This window comes from Callionymus lyra, chromosome 4 (assembly GCF_982586985.1).
Source record: "Callionymus lyra chromosome 4, fCalLyr1.hap1.1, whole genome shotgun sequence".
NCBI lineage: Eukaryota > Metazoa > Chordata > Actinopteri > Syngnathiformes > Callionymidae > Callionymus > Callionymus lyra.
This window is the reverse complement of record NC_141821.1, coordinates 17,653,428-17,677,934: the sequence shown is the minus strand read 5'-3', so window position 1 is coordinate 17,677,934 and position 24,507 is coordinate 17,653,428. Positions and strand designations below refer to the sequence as shown.

Genomic DNA, 24,507 nt, shown 5'->3' with positions numbered 1-24,507 from the left:
GATATTTGGAATTGGTGGAAAATAGTGATTCATTTAGGATTACAGGAGAAAAAAAAGGGCATTTGAATTGAGGCATTTGACAACAGCAAATCCCAAATGAGGCAAATACTTCCTGCTGCTCTTCCTGATTAAACCTCTCCACACTTCGACGGAGAGGAATTCCCGTCCGACAATCACCCGGCATCCACTCTTAGGGACTCGGGCATGGTTGGCAGCATTGTGCAAGTAATTGAGGTTGCTGATCCTTATTGTCATCCCGGCGTAATTTCTCTACCCCAAAGAGACACAAAAGTCGATACGCGGCCCACCAAGACTGATAGTCCAATCTCAGGCTTAGTTGTGGGAAAAACACAAATTCATTTGTTCCCAAAGCAGATGGATGGAGGAGCGAACACCTTCCCCATCCTGACTCCAGGTTTTTAAAAAGCACTAGATTACACACCGGAGGATTACAGAGATGCTCCGTGTTGCCAGGTCTAAATCATATCTCACTTTCAGAGAGGTGCTAATTGAGCACACATTAGTATTCATTGCTACTCCGGCTCAGTTAAATCTGTTCCTTTGAGGTAGGAGAGCGTAGAGATGTTCATCAACATATTGTAGCTGCTTCGTCGGTACAGTCGGCGTCTCGTAATAGCTATTCGACGCGCATTAGCATAGAAATGCAGCATCATAAACACATTCGCTTCATGTTTTCCTCCGGGGAGAAGCCGAAGACTCCAGAGACAAAGCTATAAAAGGACGACGCTTTTAGATTCTTCCCAAATCTCCACAATGAGCATCATAATAGCTTGCTCTGTTCGCGAGCTAGGAGTGAATATGTCTGTTGAATAACCGCGGTTTAATACCTCAACATCCTATGAAACCGAAGCGTCTGGTTTACGTCTTGAGCCCTCAAAATGAAGTATCATTAAAAAAAATGATAAAAACTTTAGAATCCATCACTGTAAACAGAAATGTACCATGATTTCACGTTTATAAAACATAAACTTTTTAAAGTATAATCTCATATGTTAAAAGTGTTTTACTTACCAGTGCCGTAACACGCTATTACGAATATACCGTTTCTCAAAGTGACATTAGAGAGAGAAGAGAAATTCACTTACGATCCACCATTTGCTTTAGGTATGACCTAGTGATGGTTTGATGAAGCTTCATGAGGCAGTGCCACTATTTTCAGAGTCCACTAGATGTCGGTCTCTGCGCTATTTTGTTTTGTTTTGAACAACTATTCTAATGGAACATCATTTTAAAACTGACGGCGCCACCTACTGACCTATAAACACCATTACACTGTTTCCTGAAGCTCCATCAGCCGATCACTTGTATGACCCTTAATACACCCCAACGCAAATGGGATAGAATTTCTTAGCTGTAATGTGTGTAAAGTGATGGTTACTTTTAATCCAACCGTATACTTTAACTTTGCGAGCTGCTGTCATTCTAAATGTAACATTTGTGCTGTAACAATTTCTTTTATTTTACCAATTATTTTTCCCATTTCAGCTCAGTGCTTTCATACTCCTGCTATCTCCGGGTCAAGATGTTAATGTAAATGTAAATGTTCTTTATTTCTACAGCCCTTTACAACAAACCTTTCCGTGAACCAAAGTGCTTTAGAAGAGTGGATCAATAAAGAGGAAACAAATAATAGTAATTAAAAAAAGGAAAGCAATAAAATAGCGGAAAACTACTACAACATAAAACAGGATAAAAGATAAGAAGTGTCACCATACTACTCGGTATTAAAAGCCGTCCTCAATAAATAGATTTTTAGCTTGAAGAGGCCCAGGTAATAGATAAGAATTAATGTTTTCGGGGGTTTTTTTTGTCGGTGGTAGAAGAACCAGATGTCCAGGGAGCCCTGATAAAGAACTTTATCTCTGACTCCACATAACAAGATAGGGTGAAAGGTGGGGGATTTAAAAAGTAGGGAGTGAGTTGAAATTTAAAGGGAAATGTTGACAGTTGTTGATTATTGACTCAATCAGATTGATTTATGCATTTGTCTGTGTTTACATTCGTCGCTACAACGGAGGTTGTTACTGTCACTCATGAGACAAAATCACTCATGTTTTCTTATTTTATCAATGCTTTGATTCCTTCTTCCTAAATTTGCATTGATGCCTCAACTGCACCTGATATCATCCTAAAATGTGCAACGGAAACATTTACCTTTCTGACGTCTTTTTCTTTGCCAAACATCTCGACTCCGGCTAATCATCCCCACAAAAAAAGTTTTTTTCTTGATGAGATTCACAGAGAAGTCTTTCAATAAGCTAGTGATCATTAATTACCTGAGATAACGTCCGGTCTGCTCAGCGCAGATAAGCTTGATAGCGGCTCGCCTCACATCAGCAGACAGAATATTTTATTTTATTTGACGGCTTCCTCTCGTCATCCTCACCAGTGGTGCTTTTTCTGGGCTTTAGGACCTCCCATGGCTGCCAGCGTGATTATTACCCCTCACTGTAATTACGCGCCGTGGTTGAAAATGAGAGTCTATTGTTTTGCTGCAAAAAAAAAATCGCAAGTAATTGCGTCGTTGTGTCTCAATTCATCAGGAATGAAACGTTGTTTCAGTGAGTTTGTTTACTAGTGTCTGACTGACCTCTGGTCTCGCGTGAGAGATTTGGGATCATCCAAAAGTTGCTCTTAACTTTTATAGTTGTCTTGCCTTTGAAGTTCCACCTTTAATCTAAATCTGCTTCTCAAGTCTTTTTCCAATATACTCCTTATTTATTACCCAGCCATGCAGGATGTGATTGTGCCAAAACAGTTGAGGTCTGATCAAACACACCCTGAAAAACCACGTGTCCTTAAATGTGTTATTTGAAGCACATGTTGCTGGCCTTTTATATTCAGCACCAGCTGGCGCTCTGTTCCCCTTGGACTGGAGTTCTTTAAACGCTCCTTAGATCCGTGTCACTTGATTGACACTTGACTGACGCCGGCTTGTTTGTACTAAGATCTCTCATTAAAGTTTGAGGTGAGATGAAAACAAACCTCAGATGGAGGAAGTCAGAGTGCGAGTACAAGTGTAACAATGTAATTGGACTGTAAAAGCTACTTCCTGTTTCTCTTCTGACTTTTAAAGACAGAAATGGTATAATAATTGGATTCAGTTCCACCTTATTATAAAGCAAAATGTTATAGATGTATTTGCTCTGGTGCATTTGTTTCTAATAAAAAACAAACAAACAATTGCTCAGTTTATTTCTAAGATTGTTTTTCTTTTTCCATAAATGTGTATAAATGTATGGTTCACTTCAGACACTCCAGTTTCTTCCCTCAGTCCAAAAACATACAGAGGTTCTGTGCCCTGCGACAGACTGGCTTCCTTTCCAGGGTGTCCCCCGCTTCTCTCCTTATGAAACTGGCTTAGGCTCCAGCCCCCCCGCCCAATGCATGGGTGGTATTGCTTTTAGCTGGTTAACAAATAATATATAAGATTTATAATATTGTATCCTCCTCCCTATATTAAATAATAATAAAAAGAAAAATTAAATACAGAAAACAATAATGTTTTTTCTCTTGATTTTTCTACAGGCCCGATACAGTATGTGATTGAATTAATAACCCCTGCATTATATGCTGAACTATAGTGAATAAGCACCTCTGAGGTCTTATTGTCTGAGTCTCCTACCTGGGCATGGTGTGATGTTGCACTCCTGGAACTCCTGTGGGGGTCCAAGACACGCCTGGCCTCCATGTTTGGGCTCCGGGTTGTTGCAGGTCCTCTTCCTGCTGCGGATCCCTCGACTACAGTCTCTGCTGCACTGAGACCAGGAGCTCCATGACGACCACCCGCCATGGACCGCGTGGCCCGACATCCTTCCCAGACGAAGAACCTCACCTGTGAGGTGGGAAACAAGATACTCGTATTGAAAAAATGGGTGAAAAAAAACAGACTCAGAACTGATGATTAAATATATCCAGTGTTCCAAATGACATTTTGATGTAAAACACAATAAAAGAGTAACTCTCTGTGGTGCAGAAGAGGCTGCAGTGTAAGCTCTTTCTAGCTTGTACGGCGTGTGTAATGCAAGTAAGTTACCGAACACTACTGCCACCTGCTGTTAATTAATGTTATCAACGATATTTTAAATGTAAAATAGATCAAAATCTTTCAAATAAATCACTGAAGAAAAGTGTTTCACCTTCAACTTTCAGGTGACTCACAAAACGTTGAAAAGTAAATAGAATTCTGTTAATCCTGATCCATTTCTAATGCCTTGATTAATCCTTCCGCCGTGTCTTCTCCTCTCTGTCCATCATTTCATTAACCTTCCAGTGTTTAGTCGTCCTTAATCTCTCGCCCTCAGTCCTCAGACATGGCCTTGTTGTTTTTCAAACTCTTTCTTGTTGCTTTGTATTCAGAGGGTGATGAGTGGAGTGTTTGCAAAATCCAAATTTTCCAAGCGCTCATTAATGTGTGCGACCTTGGAAACGTCCCACCACGACGTCCAGCTGGCGGGATTGTCGACAGTCCAACATCGATCGTAAGCGGACAGTGGCGTGAACTTTCCTGCCTTCAGAAACCCTTCTAGAGCCACATGACTCAACAGCTGCTCTGATGGTCGTTCTCCCATCAACGTCTGAATCACTTGAAATACCTTGAAGTTAATTTTCTTTTCTCATTAAAGTTCATGGATTTTGTATAAACGTATGTGTTTGGAACCAAAACAAAACATTATAGCGGTCTTATAGTGTGAGGAAAAGACAAAACTTTATAAAAAAAGATGCAAACATTTCCAAGCTTGCAGGTAAATCTTTCATTATTAGGTGTTTAATGCCTAAATTAACTCCTGTTATGTTAACGTATTTTATCAAAGCCTTTATATCTTATGTCTATAAAAAGGACTTTGTGTTTTTTGTTTTCCCTTTTTCATCAGTGAGCCTGAACAGAATACAAAAAAATCCATCCATCCATCCATTTTTCTATCCATCATCCATCTATCTATCCATCTATCATTCCATCTATCGATCCATCCATCTATCCATCTATCATTCCATCTATCGATCCATCCATCTATCCATCTATCATTCCATCTATCGATCCATCCATCTATCCATCTATCATTCCATCTATCGATCCATCCATCTATCATTCCATCTATCGATCCATCCATCTATCAATCTATCCATCCATCTATCCATCTATCCATCTATCCATCTATCAATCTATCCATCAATCTATCCATCTATCCATCTATCTCTCCATCCATCCATCCATCCATCCATCCATCCATCCATCCATCCATCCATCTATCATTCCATCCATCTATCATTCCATCCATCCATCCATCATCCATCCATCCATCCATCCATCCATCCATCCATCCATCCATCCATCCATCCATCCATCCATCCATCCATCCATCCATCCATCCATCCATCCATCCATCCATCTATTCATCCATCTATCATTCCATCTATCGATCCATCCATCTATCAATCTATCCATCTATCCATCAATCTATCCATCTATCATCCATCTATCCATCTATCCATCTATCCATCTATCATCCATCTATCCATCTATCAATCTATCCAACTATTTCTCCATCAATCCATCCATCCATCCCATATCTACCTATCCATCCATCCATCCATCCATCCATCCATCCATCCATCCATCCATCCATCCATCCATCCATCCATCCATCCATCCATCCATCCATCCATCCATCCATCCATCCATCCATCCATCCAATAATAAAAATGTAATTATGCACATGCCACAACTGTATGATTTTTTTTTCTTTTTTATGATTCATTCTCTGAATGATATCTTGTATACACCAATTAAAAAGCAGCCAGGATGAGTCCAATGTCCTCTAAATCTCAGGCAGTGGTTCTTTGGCAGAGGGAGAGCAACGTCTCTATTTCTGTAGAAATAAGCAGGAAGCAAGAAAACAGCAAATAGTCTCGGCTGCACAGAAATCAGGACATGAAAACAAAACGTTTTCCCTTCGCTTAGAGGCAAATATGAGGCCAACAACACAAAAGTATTAATTTGACAGAGACAGAGAGAGCCATGCAACATAGTGCAATCCAGAGATAACATCCACTCATTTCTAGATGACGGTAATTAAAAAGTCCCTCAGGTCACGAGTCTAGTATGAACTAAGTGGAAGATTTTTGTCCTTCGCGATGTGTTGCTGCCAACACAGATTAATGTGTTGGACAAATAGATAAAAAATCATTGACAATCACTTCTAGAGCTGAATCACACTTTACTTGCTCATTAAAATGATGAAGAGGCGTTTGATAGGTAAAGGTTAAACTCTGATAATGGTGTATTCATATTATCAAAAGCATGTAGAATCTCTTCTTGTTGTCGACACTTAGATTTAAAAAGATAATCTGGAATAAATTGTGTGTGTGTATTTTTGCTGGGAAAATGATTAAATAAATCAGGATTTATTGACTCACAGTAAGTCGACCTCAATTATTTTCTCCTGTTCATAACTTCTTTAACTAAAGGGGCAAAACTGAAAATCCATCTAGTATTTTAAACCTAGATGCCATTAAAGCTTTTTAATACATTTCAATTACAAATCTGTCTTAACTTTACACGGCGCGTAACAATTTTTTTTAGAATTAAAAAAAAGAGGAAGTTGTGATGGTTTCATTTTAAATATGAATTAACCAGGTTAGATTTAGGTTTAAGACCAAGAAGTTCAACATATTATTTCAATCTACACAAAACTACAAACAAAAATCATTTTTATGTCAAACCTCTGCTGCACATCCAGTAATTTAATGATTTTTAAACTGTGAAAGAGTCTCTCGCACAGCCATGTACGCACGTATGAAAAAAGATCAGTCCACTCTTATCAAAGCAATTTCTAACCATTTTGAAAAAGAAGTAGCTATCTTCTTCAATTGGGAAGAGAAAGAATCGCAAAAAACAACAATTTCCTACTTTAAAAGGAGCCATTACTCACTCCGAGGTAATACCACGTCTGCTGGCATCTCCGCCGAGACAGACTGACGGGTGAAGACTTTTCACTAAACTATAGGGTGACTCTCCTTTTCTTTGTTACGTGAAATCCATCGTAACCACTGAGCGCTTTATTACACCCAGGTGTTGATTCCTGCCTTGTCTGACAAATCTGTGATGAATTGAGGCGTCATGCAAGAATAACCTTCAAACCTCTGAGGACAGAAACCAAAGAGCTTTAAAATAAAAATCCGAAGACAGTAAATATAGAAGCAAAAAGTTAAAACACTTAAAGAATTAAAGAATTACAACGAATGGCACAATTTTAATAAAATATACTGAAGAATTCATTGATTGATAACTCAAGTATTTCAACCATCAAAGATCCATCTAAATCGCATTTGTGATGTCAATCATCTGTATCATTAAAACTGACGGGACTCTTGTATCAATCGTTCTAATGCTGCAAGGCAGAAGCTCCATCTAACAGATTGATCCGGGAGAGAGTTGCCTCTCCACGTTACTCTATTGTGACTCCTGTAATCCAGGTGTTTGTCCAAACGACAGGACAAAAACTCTTGGTATGACTGAGGGAACAATGAGAGCATCACATCATCCTGACAACTACTCTTCCCTTTTCTTTATTCTGTAACTTCACTTTTAGTTTGCAAAATCTCACTTTAAAATGATACTTTTTAACTTCTGGAGAGAACCATATTTGCTACAACTCCGGTACTTTTCACCAAAAAGGTTGTAGGTTTGCTTCCGGTTTAAATCAAAGTGGAGTTTGTACGCTGTCACCATCTTTTTGTAGGTGCACTCAAGGTTCCATGCAACGGTCAAACAACATACAGGTTAATTAAATACTTTTCCTTAACTTTTTGGTACCATTGACCAGGTGGGGCAAAAAGTGAAAATATTTATATAGCATGACACAAAAAAATAGTTTTTCAGACATAGTTTTCGAGTTCTAAAATTCTACTTTTGAGAAAATATTGGTCTTTTTTTTAAGAAAATATTTTCAGACAGTATAATTGATACAAGAGATATAAGGAAAAAAATAAATTATTTATGTAGGACATGTGAACAAATGTCCAAATGGCTTAGTGGCACTGTCCCCAACTGGTTGTTGGGGACCGTTGCTCCAATATATATTGTATATCTGGTTCAGCAGAAAACCCGCTAAGGGAAATCAATTTATGTCAAAGCGATAGCTCAACCTCATGTCGACTTAGAGCTGGGATTATTGGAGTAATCTGTTCGTTTGGACAAAAATGTTTGTTCTTATTAATTTAGCGACTGTATCTCAATTGTGAAATGCATTTCAATGAGGATAAACAGCTGAAATACATGGAGTTTCAGCTACTGTGTAGGCTTCAACACAAGACATTACAGACGAGTAGTATGGAGGTATTTGAATGTTTTTAAGGGTCTTTAAAGACAAATATGAAGATGAAAACAACTGAGCACCAGTCGCTACAATAAAAAGGACATACTTTCCTTATGTATAACCATTTAAAATACGGATAACTCTAAAAAATAATTCCAACCCTTAGTCGAGGGTGAGTAGAAAATGAGTGAAATGTTAGTGAAAAATAAATAGATGTCATTCATTGTCTCCCATCAACCTAAGATGAGAACATCATGACCATCACAGAGAAAAAAGTCAAGGTTTTTCTTTGCATTTAACATTTGTTTTTACAAGGGTTGTGCTTATTTTTGCCATATTTATCTGCCAGAATAAACCTGTCAGTTCACATAATTGGTTAAACTGGCGTGTGTCGCACAATAGAGCTGTCTTTGATTATATGAACGATGGAATAAGAAGGAAGATATTCCGTGATGCCATTCAGTGTCAAAACGCTCAGTTGGCAGTGAAACAGTCACCGAGGACAAGCAGACTGACAATGGCACGAGCGCAAGAACAGAGAGAGACGATGAGAGCGCTGGAAGAGGCGTCATCCATCAGAGACGTCCCACAGCCCCGTCTTACGTCTACTCATTGTGCCTTCATGACATCCGTGCAGCAGAAACGAATGTGTTGCCTCTGAGAGCAGCCACTGCTAGATTCCTGATCAGCTGGAGTGGAGCACATCAGTCTGCAGGCGGTGGCGTTCTATGAAGTCATCATTCAACGCCAGCCAACTCACAAGCTCACTTTTTTATTTTCACTTCCCATGTGGCAGCTTCAACTAATATGAAAAACAAATACACAAACACAGAATGATTGCCTTTTTTAAAAAGCTCCTGCAATCCCAATATTTCACTGTGTGGCCTGAACTTCTCTTACAACCACTTATGTACGAAATCAGCTTCTCAGACACTTGACTGAGCTGTTTAAATTGACTCTTGCAGTGTGTGAACCAGGACGCCTGTAGCACTGAATAATAACATATTCAAACAAATTTATTTATGAGATCCTTGTAGGAGAGCTGCTCGGTACAGATTCTACTCAGTCTGCAAATACATTATTTTATTATGATTTTCTGAAGGAATGAATAGAAATTAACAACTTTCCACAGCCTTCTTTACCAACCTATATATGTCTGTAAACTGAAACTAAAAAAGTTGTTAAATGAGCTGATGAAGCTTCATGAAGCACTGTTCTTATTTTTAGAGCTCAGCAGGCACTCGGTTTAGAGATTGTGTAAGGTTATGTTAGTTATGCAGCAAACAATTTCATCTACCGGGCTCTAAATAACCTAGATATAACCAACTAATTTGTTGATTCAAGTGTGTCTTAAATATATCTTGGACTCTATTGTATCATCAGTATGTGTCTGTTTGTACAAAACTGTCTTTTCATTTAAATATTGACATTAGAAAACGTACTTGAGCCCCGCTCACTAAAATAGTTGGTTTTGCTGGAGGTTAAATTTACCATAACCACACCCACTCTGTTGTGATTGGTCAAATATCAAGGTTTGTCAGCGTGTGTCATCAATCTCCACCTCCAAGGGACTCATTGTATAAACAAAGAGGGGCGTGATTACAGCTGGCTGGAGGAGGAGTGAAGCCGTTATTCTGTCATAACGGCCTCTGCTCTCGTAACCTCTTGTTCGCCGAGATTATAGACAAACTCTATAAAGTAAAAACTTTAAAACCTCTTCATGATGAGGAACTTACTGCAAGATTACCAGACCCCAGAGGGACTCATTCATCCCTCGGGCTATTAAATTGTACAATTCTGAGTTCGGGGTCAGGAGTGGAGTGAGAGTATCTGGATGTTCTGTTCTATGTTAGTTTTTGTATCCTTTGTCTTTGTTGTTTTTCTTTGATCTATGTTCTTTGTCTTTATCTTTAGACTTAGATTGTGTCATCTTGTTCTTCCTCTTTATGTTCTTCTTCTTATTTTATTTTTTATGTATCATTTTTTATTGTTTATGAAAAACTGCTGGCTAGTGGTAAAAAACAATAAAGTTTTACCTTACCTTACCTTACCTTACCTTAAGATCTTAAACCTTCTTGACAAACGTGATTACATGAATAAATAATAAGTTATAATAAATAAATTATAAGTCTATAACCATTATATATAAGTTAAAGCTGTTGTGAAATAAACTGCTTTTCATGTTTTAGGGTTGGTAGTTGCAACCCGTAGAGCTTTAAAATTTTGGATTCAGTTTGTACAAAGTCATGTGGGATTAGTTTCTTGGCATATGAAGTACTCATAATTTTTGCTTATATTTTTGACTTTAAACAAAGAAAACATTAAAAAAGGAAGGCAGACATCCTCCACCAATCATCTGCTAGACTTTCTTGTTTCCAGAATCACTGAAATCACCCAGGAAAAATAAAAACGATAAATAATTCTGTAAAGATTGTGAGCAAGCAGAAGCTAAGTAAACAATACTGCCTCCTTTTCATTCAACTCTATTCTCAATATGCAAGGCATGAATATTCCACAACAAGAGATTGTTAAAATACATGACTTGAGGCTGCTATGCCACGGAGTAAATATTTAGCTTCTCAGTGTAGCGTAAAAAATGAGAAAAGACCAAATTGCTACTAAGCTCTGACAGTAATTACCAGGCTTACATAAGACAAGCAGGCACCGGATGATTTCAGATCTGAAGTAATTACCTGATTACAATCATTAGGCTGAGATTATTGATATGAAAACACACAGCCTTGTTTTACACGCCTGGTTACATCACACACCTCTGAAGCTTCCTCCCCGTGATGAAGACTGATGCGAGAGACGGACGGATGTCGGCGGAGGCTCGTGTAGGTCAGCAGAATATCACAAGCATCAATATCTACACACACCAGGGGGACGTCAAAAATACCAACTCCCGAATATGTCAAGAACATTTCTCTAAGCAGAGGGGAAACAGTCAGTGCAATAAAGCAAACAAAGAGGTGAGCCTCTGGTTTAGTAAGAGAGGCAGGAGTTTGGTTTGTCCTTTTTCATATTTCCATGTTGTTATTGCCTCCACTGTTTTAATGGATAGATACACACATCAATCAATGTAATACACAGCAGAGGTTAACTCTAGAAGCCACAGGCATAAGATTCAATCACAAAAAAACGACTGACTGTGGAACTAAAATGAGTTGTGTACTCAACATTTGCTAAAGGAGATTGCTAGCAGTTTGGCAGCTCGGGAACGAACAGTTTAAACATCTCTCGTGACTTAGTGAGTTAGGATTCTTTCATCGCTGCCGCCCGGGTTCGATTCCCTAAAACAATTTGCGGTGCTAGAGGAGAATGTAAAAACTTTCTTTCATCGCCATGAGCCAAGGCTATTTTTATTTAAAATAGATGTAGCTTGACTGAGGTATTCATCTCATTAATGGTGTTTAAAAGTTAATACATATAAGCACTAGCACTACGCAACTCATACACCTGTAGCCTCAAAATAGTATTGACAGGAAATAACACAGATTTTCAAAGTGCTTTGTCAAGTTAATCATGCCAATTACAATCATTATCCGACCTCCACCGTTAGGTAAGTCTCCAGAGTTCAGACCTCCAACAGTCTTTGAGAAGCAGAGTTGATTTGAGAAGTCATTTACACTCATGCCCACAAATAGCAACTTCTACAAAACCAAGCAAACCCCTGCACTGTGCTGGTAGATGGTTTTTAATGTTTATAGGAGTGATAGAACTAAAAGTTAGTCAAAGAAGTTGATTCCGAGATAGCGGAAAAAAAGAGATGAATTCCCGATGTGAAAAAGAGAAGTATCAAACACTTTATTAAAGGTTGTATTTGTAGTTTTTAAAAACAGTGTATAGCTACCTCTTTGAGTGGTAAAATACATTCGTTGGGTCCGATTCTTCATTTTATCTTCCAGCTGACTTCTCAAAGTCTCATATAAGTGCTTCACATGAGAACATTTTCCGCTATATCTCTTATCACGTGACACTCACAGGTGAAGTATTTAGAATTTCAGAAAGGAGAAGAAATTAATTAAAATGTGAAATTAATAATAATGTCAAAATATAACGTATTGCTGCTTAAGGAAATGGCCAATAATAATAAAACAATAAATAAAACCGGAATAGTGTGAAATAGTGTGAAGAAAAAACGACTTATAACAACATCTGCAAAAAGCTTATATTAAATGTATATTCCAGATGAATCGTCAGTTTTTAGGATCAAAACAAGTTGACTCATTTCGTGGAAACCATCATTAATAAAACTCATTTTATCAGAGTTAGTGACGCTGATAAAACATAATGGCGTCTCTGCACCGACTTCAGTAAATAAAAACTAGTTTTACTGACATCTCGCCTGCTGAAGCACCGGTAAATATGGCTGATCGTAATCACAACGTTTGTCACAGAAGAAACAGATCGTCTGCTACTTCCTCCGCAACAAATCAGTCAATGGAGTCGTCCTGTTTTTATTTTCACGCTCTTCCGGGAGGTGGTTTCCACTCACAGGTGCTCCTTACACCTTTAAACGAACACTCTAGTGTAACGTGTGAATGGAATAACATGTTCAAGCACGGGCGGAGAGATTTCAGGAGATGGATCAGAGAAGACGTCTCGGATTATCCAGGCAGACGAGGCGTTCAAAGACGGACCACCCACCCTCTCTAATGAGATAGTCGGGAGATGAACCCAGGAACTATAAAAGCAGCTTTTGCTTTCACCGCCTTCAACAGACACCATCAACCACTTTTCTCAGCCGTACAGTCTTTGGTGTGGTGTCAGCCTGCGCCCCCCCCTCCCCGCCCACCACCACCACCACCAACATTGAATAAACAAACAGCTCCAATTAGCAGACTCTAGTCAACATTTACAACGTTTGTGTCGCCAACATGAAGAACGATTGTTGGCAGACTCGTGAGCGACAGCCTGACAACTCTCAATGAAACTTCTGATCGTCTTTGTGTGTTTCGTCAATTATGCTGACGCAGGTCATTAATTAATCTGCATGTGGTCGTCAATTTGGGGATAAAAAATGTAGGATTTTTGCCATCACGTACTCGCCGATTTTTATTTCCCCAAAACGAAAATATGAATAAATTTGTTTTCTTTTCAATTTCAAGTAAATCAAAATCAAGCAAGAAAAGTAGAAGTTGATTCACTTCCCTTAAATTAAAATATTAATATTTTACAGAATGAATGTTATGAACGCTGAAAGGGCAAAACAAAAGTCAGTTGCCGAAGCCGGACGAGGGAAAACAAGGTTTGTTCGACTCACCATCAGTTGAGCAGCCAGTGGACCCATCGCTGGAGCAGTACCGCATCTCGATCCTCTGCCGGCCCACTTCCAGCAGGCCCGGGTCCGGCACCCGGGCCTTGCAAGTGTAGCGGAACCTCTGCTCGTAGTGGCCACCGTTGTCCGAGATGTTGACAGGCGTCCACGGTGTCCAGGGGGTGGTCTTCTTCAGGTCGGGGCACGGCGAGGTGTTGCAGGACTGGTACTCCTGCAGGTGTAGAGCTGGCTCAGTGAACAGTTCAGTGGGTTGTTTGTGTGTTGAAACATTCCTGGTGCCTATCTTTGTTCTCTGATCGGATCAATGCGACTTCATCCACTCTGCTGCTTCAACAGGTCAATTACTCAGTAATGAGCAAAATGCTCACTGTGTTTGAAATCATTATGTGTAACTGCTTTAAGTTGGCAGGTCACACTTTGTGGATTCCTGACTTCTCTCTCGAACAAGTAATAAACTCTTAACACATGGATGTCTGCACGAGGTACTGAGGCATGAGAATAAAACACACCACAGACTCTTTGCTGACTTCTGTCAGTGATTTAGAGTTAACTGAAGGGTTTTTTGTTCCTTGATGATAACTCAGCTCAACGTTAAAGTGGGGCTTGTGGGCTGAACGTGGCCTTTGAGTGTATGAGACATGCCTCCTAGAGGTTGGTTGTAAAACTAATGTGTGAATAAATCACTTGACAAATATTTTATAGTCCCCATTTCCCCCATTTATTTATAATAAAACTTTCTTTTTGGACTTTTTCAGCTTTTTGTTGCTCTTTCTCTCGTTGATATTTAAAGACAAGCAGTTTTTAAATAAAGTACTTATATATCATACTGTATATAATTTAATGTCTTGTTGTTTCAAGCTTTATATTGAGGATATTGACGATAAAATGAAACAAACAATATACAATATAATATATATAGATAGGCTCTAGATCCTAATCAAGGTCAAGGTCAGCTTTATTGTCAGTTTTTCTTGTACTGTACATACAAAGGATACAAAGAAAGCGTTTACCACTGGGGTGAATAGAAAAGGACAAAAGTAAAACCACTAAAAATACAAACTAATCCTAGTATTTAAAAAGTAGGTTCTCAATATTGTATACAAATATATTTAAAACATTAAGAGTAGAAGCAGTCTTAAGTACAAAAGGATCCTTCACTAATCTGTCAATATATATTTAGCCTGTTAAGTCAATCCTTACCCAGTGATCCAACCAAAGCATCAGTTTTTGTCACCATGAGCTAATGGCTACACTAAGATAATAGAATACAATAGAATCACGATAACCAAACTACAAATTTCCATCCATAGCAGAAAAATGTTCTAGAGATTCAACAATTTTCAATTTTTCTACAGTATGTTGGCTCTGCCAGAAACGATGGCCTCCTAATGTTGAGTTGCTGTGTGTGTAAAATTGCACATGTCATGCTTGGTTTGACACACAAGCGTTATTCGGGCATAGAGGAGTTTGTCATTCTGACAAAGGTTACCATCCCACCGGACCACTTGCTGGACTTGAAAGGAAACAAACAAGCCTGCAAGAAAAGGTCATTGATCAACATTAAATGATATATTAGAGAGAGGAAGGAGGCCGACGAACGGAAGGAGAGCAACTTAACGGGGAAAAAGATTCAAAAGGGTAATGATGGCATCACTGTTCACCATCTGCATCTGCTTCAGGGGTTTGGCAGTAAAGGCCACAATTGCATCTCCTGGTATACAACATTAGAGTCTTATAGAAGAGTGAATTTGGCTTCATTTTCCTCAGCCGCACTTCATTTAGACCCCTGGTCAAAAAACACATTCTGTGATGCTCTCTCCGATGAAGCCCGAGGAAAATATACAGCTGATGGGCATTCAAGATCCATTTCATACCCGGCTAGATAAATTAGGAGGGGGTTGGGGGGTAATTTGTTGGGACCAAATGGGACGGTGAAGGTGAGATGGCTGCCAATTTTCTTTATACTTGTTTGTTTATGCTGAGGAGGCATTTAGTGTCTGCCAGACCTGGAGGACATAAGATAAGAGCTCCTCTCTGTGAAGCTTTCATTCTGCCAGATGGGCTACACTGACAGTATGGTGAAGAGAAATATTCAATTTATGATGGACGGGTCCATTTTTCACCATTAGATCCTGATATGGACCGTATATGTGTATAGAAATTATATGTATTATAGGCTGCAGTTGAATGTGATGCTTTCAGCTAAAAACATTATTCTAGGAATGGATACTTGTGCTCTAAACTCCAACATTCACTTTAATGAGTTACTAACATTACTCAATATGAAGTACAATCTAAACTAGTTATCCTTTATCATTGAAAAAGTCAATATCAGTCTCCCATTGGAGGTTAAGTTTAGAGTAGATCATGTCTGTAATTCTCCTTGAAACACAAACTCAAATTCATTCGCCTTCATTTCCGCATCAAATTGTCAAATTATTTCTTGACATATCTACAACCTGAGAAATAGCAGTAATCTTCATGGCCCACAATATATATCTGTATACTGCTCTTTGTGTGTGTATAAATATGACATAGAGAGGATGTTACAATTAAGCAAATAGGCTCCTTGCACTGATTGTAAGTAAGTAAGTAAGTAATAGTCATTTGTAAAAGTGCCTTTCTAGACCAGGGTCACAAAGTGCTTGAACAAACAAAAGCAATACACATTTAAAAATACTTTAAAAAGCCTGGGCAAATATATATGTCTTAAGATGTTTCTTAGAAGAAGTCAGTAGATCCATTAAACACAGAGGGAGAGGAAGATCCTTCCAAAGCTTAGGAGCAACAGTCTGGAAGGATTTCTCTCCTCTGGTCCTGAACCGTGTGCGAGGAACCATCAGTAGATTCTGATCCACAGACCTCAGAGCCTGGAGGCTGGATCAGATCACTAATGTAAGGAGTAGCCTGACCATGAATAGCTCTGAAAGTAAGAACCAGAATTTTAAAATTGATCCTGAAAGAAACTGGCAGCCAGTGAAGAGTTTTAAGGATCGGGGAAATGTGAGTTCTCCTACTAGAGCGGGTCAGAATTCTCGCTGCAGAGTTTTGTATTAACTGCAGGTGAGACAGCTCCTTCTTGTTTAGAGACACAAATAAACTATAAACGAGAAGAACGCATGATTGGTGACTTAAATTTATTTGGTTGGGTGAAAGCTAACCCAAACCCTAAGTTTTGTTAGTAGAATTACAACGTATGCGTCGCATCAACCGTCTATTTCTGAATCTTACAAGACTGAACTATAAATACATCCTTTGTGATCCTTTACTTTTAAATTCACATCTCTTTATAAATCAGAGCTTCTTCAATCTCTTTACCTCCTATTGTTAATAACTCTCTTGTTTGCCTTTCCTTCTATATCTCCGTGTCATCTCCCTCCTCTTATCAACTCTCGTTTTAATCTTGCCATCTCTCTCCCTCTGCTCTTCCCTGGAGCACCAAGGTTAAAAACACGGTGAAAATCTGAAAGATGATGGCGTCAGGTCCATCAGACTTTTTCTGCACGTCTGCTTCTAGCAGGGCCATCAATATTTAACCATACCCGCCATCTTTTGCACTCAGATTATTAGCTAATAATTAAACATGAAATAAAGTGGTGTCAGCGATTGTCCTGCGTCTGCAGCACACGGAGTGACTGACGGGTGACTGTGGGCGATCTGGCCGTGTTTGCTGTGTAAGTCGTTAATGGAGGGCAAACGATCTTAATATTTAATGAGGCTTGTCTAGAAAGCTTTTCTGTCTGTAGTCTCTAAGGATCAGTCTTGATGCAGAGAGCTAAGGAGATAATTACTGGGTTTAGAGCCATTTCTTCACCAGGATGACAGGTGGAGTAATAAAGCTCATTATTGGAAATAAGGCCGTAATACTATTCGGTATGTAGAAACAATCAAACGACATTTCCTCATCTTTAGGATTTAGGAGGGAGACCTGATGCCAAAACATTCTCCTAGGAGACGGTAACAGCAGGTTGGTTTATGAGTCAGTTCTCATTAGTTTTTAGTCACATCCATTTATTATTCTTATTATGTTATTAGTCTAGCTCAGTTTTACTCACCAAAGTCTGAACATTTTTGTCTTTTTTTACTCAGATGCCATTTAACTTCCCTGCTGATATTTCAAACAAGTTCTTGTCAAAGAAAACTGTAGTTTACACAAACAAACCAGGACAAGTCCAATAATAAGAGTTTAAGAAAGCAATGCTAGCGTTAAGGAGGACACCACTAGTAACTAGTATATACATTTATTAGATGTGTTCATCAATAGCCTCTGACATTGGATTAAAATCCAAAAATATTAAATAAAACAGAAAATCAGCTTTGTTCTAAAACAAACTTTTTGAAAGTTATTTTAACTAGAGTGCAGAAGAAGAGTCAATACTGCATAGGTCAGTCCCATCGGAATTTGAATTAATTCAATGGTTGAATTTTACATTTCGTGTTTTTGAATCTGTTGAGACAGAATCTCTTCATAAAGCTTGTTCTGTGATAAAATGTACTTTCTGAGTTATTATTAAATTGTATTCATAGAAATACTTTATAAGCATTAAAGGCTTCATTTTTTTCTATAATTAATTTAAAAGGCTCCCTAAATAATTCCCTAAAATAATAATTAAATTCAGGTATTCAATTAATCAAAAAACTAATTACAACATTTGAAATGAGAAATTCAACAGTTCAATATTGTAAATGATATCATGATGGCACTGATTTTCTTCCATACAATTCAACAATCTGTGTCAACTTCAACCAGAAGATGATTTTTGGCCAATAAACCTTTCTAATCGAGGAGAAAAGGTTTCAGTGTTTGATCATGTCACAACTGGATATGTACGGAAAAGATGTTTTATTTTTGAAAATGAATACGTGGGACAGAATTAAATGGATTTTTTTATATTAAGAAAAGCAAGATATGATGTAAAACCAATTGTTTAAAGAGATTCTAGGTCCAGATTAAAATAGCTGCATTGATCTTTATAAACTAATAAAGAGGCTTCATAGACAATACCACATTTCTCTTAGTATCGTTGTTAGCATTAGCATGTCTACGTTGAATGCTTAATATGCTAATGATAATAACGATACTAAAGAACCAAAATTCAACAATACGTGTCTGTTTTTCAGCTTTTATAGGTGATTTTCATTTGTGTATTTAAACAGTCGAGTTTCTCATCAGAAACTTAAAGTCAGAGAATAAAAAGTATTTTGAACGTGACGTACATAAAGAAATGCGTATCTTGAAAGACACGATTTTGTCAGAACTTTGATGAGGAAAGAGCATGCTTCGACGCTAAATTAAAGTTTAGATATTAAATTTCACGTTTAAGATAAAAATCTGTGAGATCATTGGCACTCAAGTTGCCACCCACGTAATTGGCTCAGTGTTTGCAGAAGCTGCGAGACCATCAAGCTCAACTATAAAAGCTGACATTTCCGGCTTCAACTCATGTTACAAATGTTCATTTATATTAATGCAATTATCATAAGGAATTGATTTTCAATGTTTGGTAAAAATGTATGTTTCACGTGCGACAATAAAGCCTGGTCTTTACCCAAGTATGGCCTTTTATAAGAACACACCTTCAGTAACTTTGCTAAAGCATTTTGCAAAGCTACTTTATCATAGCAAGTTTGAAATAGAAACCATCGTTTCTCTTTGATTTAATCTCGAGGATCAAGGAAGGACTTAGTCACACAAAGCCTTTGAATGTGCAAGTGGGCATTTGAGAAAGCAGATTGCCATCAATTATCGCAGGGATGTGGACTCGGATGCCCTCCCACGGAGGGTACACACAGATTTTATTGTGGGCAAATAGCAATTTCATGCCACACAACATGTTTAACTGCAGCTGCAGAGAGCTGGAATGTCTGGTAGCAGCTTTCGTGTAGGCGGATGTTTGATATCATCTTAACTGCCCAACAGTCACGAAACCTGGTATATGCTCGTGGGTAGCGTGAGCCTTTCTTTCAGTGTAATGAGAGTATATTTAATGTTCAAACATGGTTTTGCTCTATCATCAGTCTGTTGCTTTATTTATGTACTTTTTTTTCATCACAATGTTTATTCAAAGTTTGTTTGTTTACCTTGGTTTCAGCAAGACATAAACCACATATTGCTGCTGATCTGGGATAGCCGTATGCTAGCTGGACTCTGAGGAGTTCAGTCATCCAGGAGACACTCAGAGGAGAACGCATGCGCAGTGACATTTAAAATACACAAGTTTATTTATAAAGCCGGTGACATTGAGTCTCTTCGAGTCTCAAAGCATCGATTTTTGTGAAAGATAAGAGGAAAATAATTTGTTTGTCTGGCCAAAACTTTCCCTGGAACGTCTCCATAGTTATTTTGATTTTAATCAGTAGATGGTATAGACATGATGATTTATTTGTCCTCTTATTTTTCATAAAATCGATGCTTTGAGACTCGAAGAGACGCAATGTCACCGGCTATATTAATAAACTTGTGTATTTTAAATGCAATGCACAAATGGAACGCTGATTTCCCAGATCGTGTTCCTCCCTATATTTTTGTCCGAATCCAGTTACTGCAACATTTCCGTGGAAGAGCAGGAAGGATGGTTTCTAAGTCTTAAGATTTTCTAATCCTGGACCTCGGTTTTATCTGGGTGGACAGGACCATGTGGGAGTCACAGCAAAACGGCCTGAACCCTGATCCTGGTCCTGTTTGCCCCTGCACCCGTTCTTCATAAAATCCTGGGCTGGGGACATTATCTAAGGCTGGCATGTCATCTGGAAGTAAACCGCATTATATCCTGTAATATTTCAAATGGCCCGGGTTTAACAAAGATAAGCTTAGAAAATTGTACGGACCAGCATGACTTGAGTTCTCGGCAATTCCTCCTGCTTCAACCATAGCGGGTTCCCAGTCCTCCCTGGTCCTCCATCTTTGTGGACTTCACCACTGTGCTTTTCCCCCTCAGCAGGTATGACCACCATCCTCACTATAGTAGACCTCTTCTCCAAGCATGTCCTTGAGACAACAAACTTGCTTATCCAACATCCCTTCAAACTACATGAAGTTCCCAAAGACATTATATTGGACAGGGAGGCCCCAGCCTGGCAGACATTTCTCAAGATCCTTGGGGCGTCTTCGAAGTCGGGGTACCAACTCTCAATCTACTGGCCAGACCGAGCAAGTGTACTCTGGCTACTTTCCCTTCGACCTTGTATGAGGCGTAAGTGATGGACAGAAGGACAATTAACAAAAAAGATGAATCAACCATGTGGATGTAGAGAAGTAAGGTTTGATATTTGAGCAAAATCATCCATTTTAGAAGCATTAAATAAATGACAAATAAGTGGATCAATAGTTGTACCTGTACCTTTGTCATGATAACTTATGTTTGAGGCGAGTGAAGGGAAAAGGTTTGATCAGCCTGACGCCTTCCAAACCGCAGCAACACGAGCGCTTACTTGTAATGGCCAGAGGTGAGTTGCATTGAGCCACTGTGTGTGTCGACGTGTGAGTCCGCGATAAATGAAGCAAGTGAGTCCAAAGTACAAAGAGCTCCCTGTGGTGTGTGGCCAGCTCTGGCAAGTGAGTAACAAGGAGTTGTGCCTTTCTCGTCTCCCCCATCATTACGGTCATTATACTCCTTAGTGGACAAGCACAGTTCTAAGTGAGAGGGAAGAGAATAATTACGCCGGGGCAGAGAAAACATGTGGCCGGTTATGTATCAGGATGCCAATATATATCGACAACTACTTCGACATTTAAAACCGTCGTTCAGATGGAGTCATGAGAGATAGCAGTTGTCTCTTTCTAGTGTTAATGAGTCCACAGAGACAGTTTGTCGAGGTCCCGCTGTCTCTTTGTCAAGCAGGTACTGACTAATGAAACCCGGTGACCATTAGAAACGACTATTTCTAAAACAACTGCTTGCTTCAGTTAAATACTGAGGGTCTTGTTGTGATATTGAAAGATTGTCAATTTCCTTGTATTGTGTAGCATGAATCGAGTCCATTGGTTGAACTTGCCAATTTAATTACCCGAAGTATATATGTATGTTCTTTATTTATTTACTTTAAAATTTGAATTATCAGCATAAATCACAAGTTTCAACAGGCTTTCTGTCTTTTTTCAGGTTGACTGTCCGCTCTGTTCTTTTCAAGTAATCTACGTTTGCGAGAGCTCGTTCTCGACCTTTTGAACCAGGAGTGTCAGGAAAAAGTGGAAGGAAATGGTGGTCATAAAATCACTTGCAGTTTGCAAATTACAAAGTTTCAGAGAGAGGGAAATAGGAAAATTGAGGTTCATTTCATCTGGAAAGTAATAGAAAAAAAAGGGAAAACAGAAATATGCTGCAAGTTTCTCTCATAAGACAATATTCAAAAGCCTAAATCACTTTATTAATCTTATTTTAGATTAGATTTTTAGATGATTTAATCAAGAGTTTTCTATTTCCCTAATGTTTTTGAGGTTTCACGCATTCGTTTTCGGGCTTCTGGGTCACCTTGACCCAGAGATAACACAAGGGTTAAACAAAGATATGAACCTAAACTCTGACTATGAACTGAACATACTTTTAGACCAGAGCCATTTTCAAGATCACTTGTTATGTAGAACTTCTGTGGATCATGACTATTAAATGAATCTATCATTTGAACTAGTGATTAGTTCAATATTAAAAATTTTTTTTTTATAAAGGAATGGTTAATATATTTAATTTCGGCCAGGCTAATGTTTTTTTACTACACTTGTTTACAGTTTCACTTGTGTATAATGTGAAATAATATTAATAATAATGATTCCATCCATTTGTCTGGCTTCCATGAGCACAATGTCAAAATATAAAGCAAGTCAAGTTTAAATATATTTTATAAGTCTTAATATTATTCATTCTTTTACTAAATGATTCAAAAGTACATCTTGAAATATGTGCATCTCCTTAGAACTTTGTATATCTTAAAAACTTTAAATTACCTTTTTAAAATGTCACCCAGTCCAAACGCTTTCTCAAAATTAACTTACTTTCTTCTATTATTATTTGTATATTTTGCGCTGTAATTAAACAAATCTCTGTCCATTGTGAAAACAGAAAAATGAATCGAGGTTTTGACTTCATTTCTCTCTCGTCATTTTTACTCACTCCACAAACAAGCTCGCTTGGATTCACAGTTCACCTGAGACACACAAGAATCTCTCCAGTTCTGTGAGCCGAGCCCTTGAATATGATTTCACGGCTTTAAAAGGTCTCGACAGGTGGTGCAAAGAAGGAAGCTTCCATTAGCACAGAGGCTGCGTGCGCCTCCTCAGATCTGGGAAACCTGCTTTTGACTTGTAGCGTTAGGTTACAGAGTCAAGATGTTCACTTCAGCAGAGCAGAGACAGATCGTTTAAAATCCTCGGAGAAAGAATTTATGTGCTGAGCCATTTACAGGCAGAAATACCTTCGTCGATTTATCGCCTTGTATAAAGAAGCTGCATCGTTGATGTGTATTTTATTTCGTTGACTTTCTCAGGGTTATGTTGTCTCTCGTATATGCCAGAGACTTAATGATTATCCATAAATGCTATTTTCATTCCAAACATAAAGGTCTGTAACAGACATATTATTACCAGAATACGATGAAGAAAGACAACATTTATTCACATGATTGGAAACATCTTTGTTCCAGCTGTTACTACATGAAATATTCATTTTTTAATACAAGTTAAAAGTCAAATAAATTAACAATAAACAGTTTTTTGTAAATATCTCGTGCTGTTATTGAGAACCGTTCAAATATGAATACATTTCACATCCGTATTTCATGCATTAACTTTTATTTAAAATGTTTTTTCACACGTTTTATTTCATTTTAATCTAAATAAATAATTTACAACTCAAGTATTTGTTTTAATTAACCAGATTCTTGAATTTCTTTTGCATTTTTTAACCCAATTTTCTCCTTAGAAGAATCTTCTTATGAGAGTGGGGGTCAGCATGGGTTAAAAGATGCACTTATGGTACATTATGGTACATTATGGTACATTATGGTACATTAGAGCCGTTGATGCATGCAGTACTGAAGTGCAAACTAAACATGCGGCTGATGTGAGGAAAAAAATGATTTCTAATCTAGTTTTTTTTTCCCCAGGGCATTTTAAAGAACTTCTGCATTTGCAACTTTTCAAAGTGGCAGATCATGAAGCTCTGTTTTTAAGTTAATTGCTGTTTATTCTGCTCCAGATTCCTGTGAAGCCAGTGAGCAACAACTTTGACTTCTCCAAGGAAATCCAGAGCTCGTCTCATTTTCTAAAATAAGAAGTGTTGAAAGAACATGTGACAACTTTTCCAGTGCACTGCTCAGTGTTCACAACAACAACATCTTTTTAATATTTACTTTTATACTGTATTTTACATTAACTATAATCATTTTAACAAAATCATTTAACTTCTTCAGAGCCCCCCAATGTCCCCCTATAGAGGTGTGTTCATGTATTTTATTTATATTTATTTACATTTTGTATTTATATATATTTATTTATTTATTAAATGCATGTTTTTTTAATTAGAATTGTATCTATATGTGCTCCAATTTTGGAACAAGACACGACAAGGAGTCAGACTTTAGAACCATTTTTTAAAGATTTTTTTAACGTCAAAGCCTCTTTTTCTTTGCTAGTGCTGCTCCATCTCTCAAAATGTTTCCTACATTTACTGATACCAACTCATCCTTTTATATTATCCCCACAATAGCAATACTTAAGATATTTATTCACGAGTGTCATGAGTGTGTCTGCATGTATGTCTGAACCTGGAAGTGGCAAGGCAACAATTTGAATCAGAGTACAGAGTAGACCTAGTAGAACCTTTTCCTGCCATATTGATACTTTCTGTTTCACATACTTTTAAATGTATTCTATTTTACTAGACTATTCACACT

At 38.1% G+C, this 24,507-nt stretch overlaps 1 protein-coding gene across 2 annotated transcripts in view; it reads right to left on the bottom strand.

Moving 5' to 3' along the window:
* The window catches only part of sema5a (sema domain, seven thrombospondin repeats (type 1 and type 1-like), transmembrane domain (TM) and short cytoplasmic domain, (semaphorin) 5A), a 115,981-nt gene that overhangs the window by 8,918 nt on the left and 82,556 nt on the right, over positions 1-24,507 (bottom strand). For both annotated transcript variants that reach the window (XR_015710895.1, XM_087788993.1), the window contains exons 16-17: positions 13,606-13,831; positions 3,647-3,856 (exon numbers count right to left, since the gene is read on the bottom strand). Coding sequence is in view for 1 of the 2 variants with exons in the window: in XM_087788993.1 (XP_087645119.1) it covers positions 3,647-3,856; positions 13,606-13,831 (436 nt within the window). In the remaining variant the exon portion in view is untranslated. The remainder of the gene's footprint in view (positions 1-3,646; positions 3,857-13,605; positions 13,832-24,507) is intronic.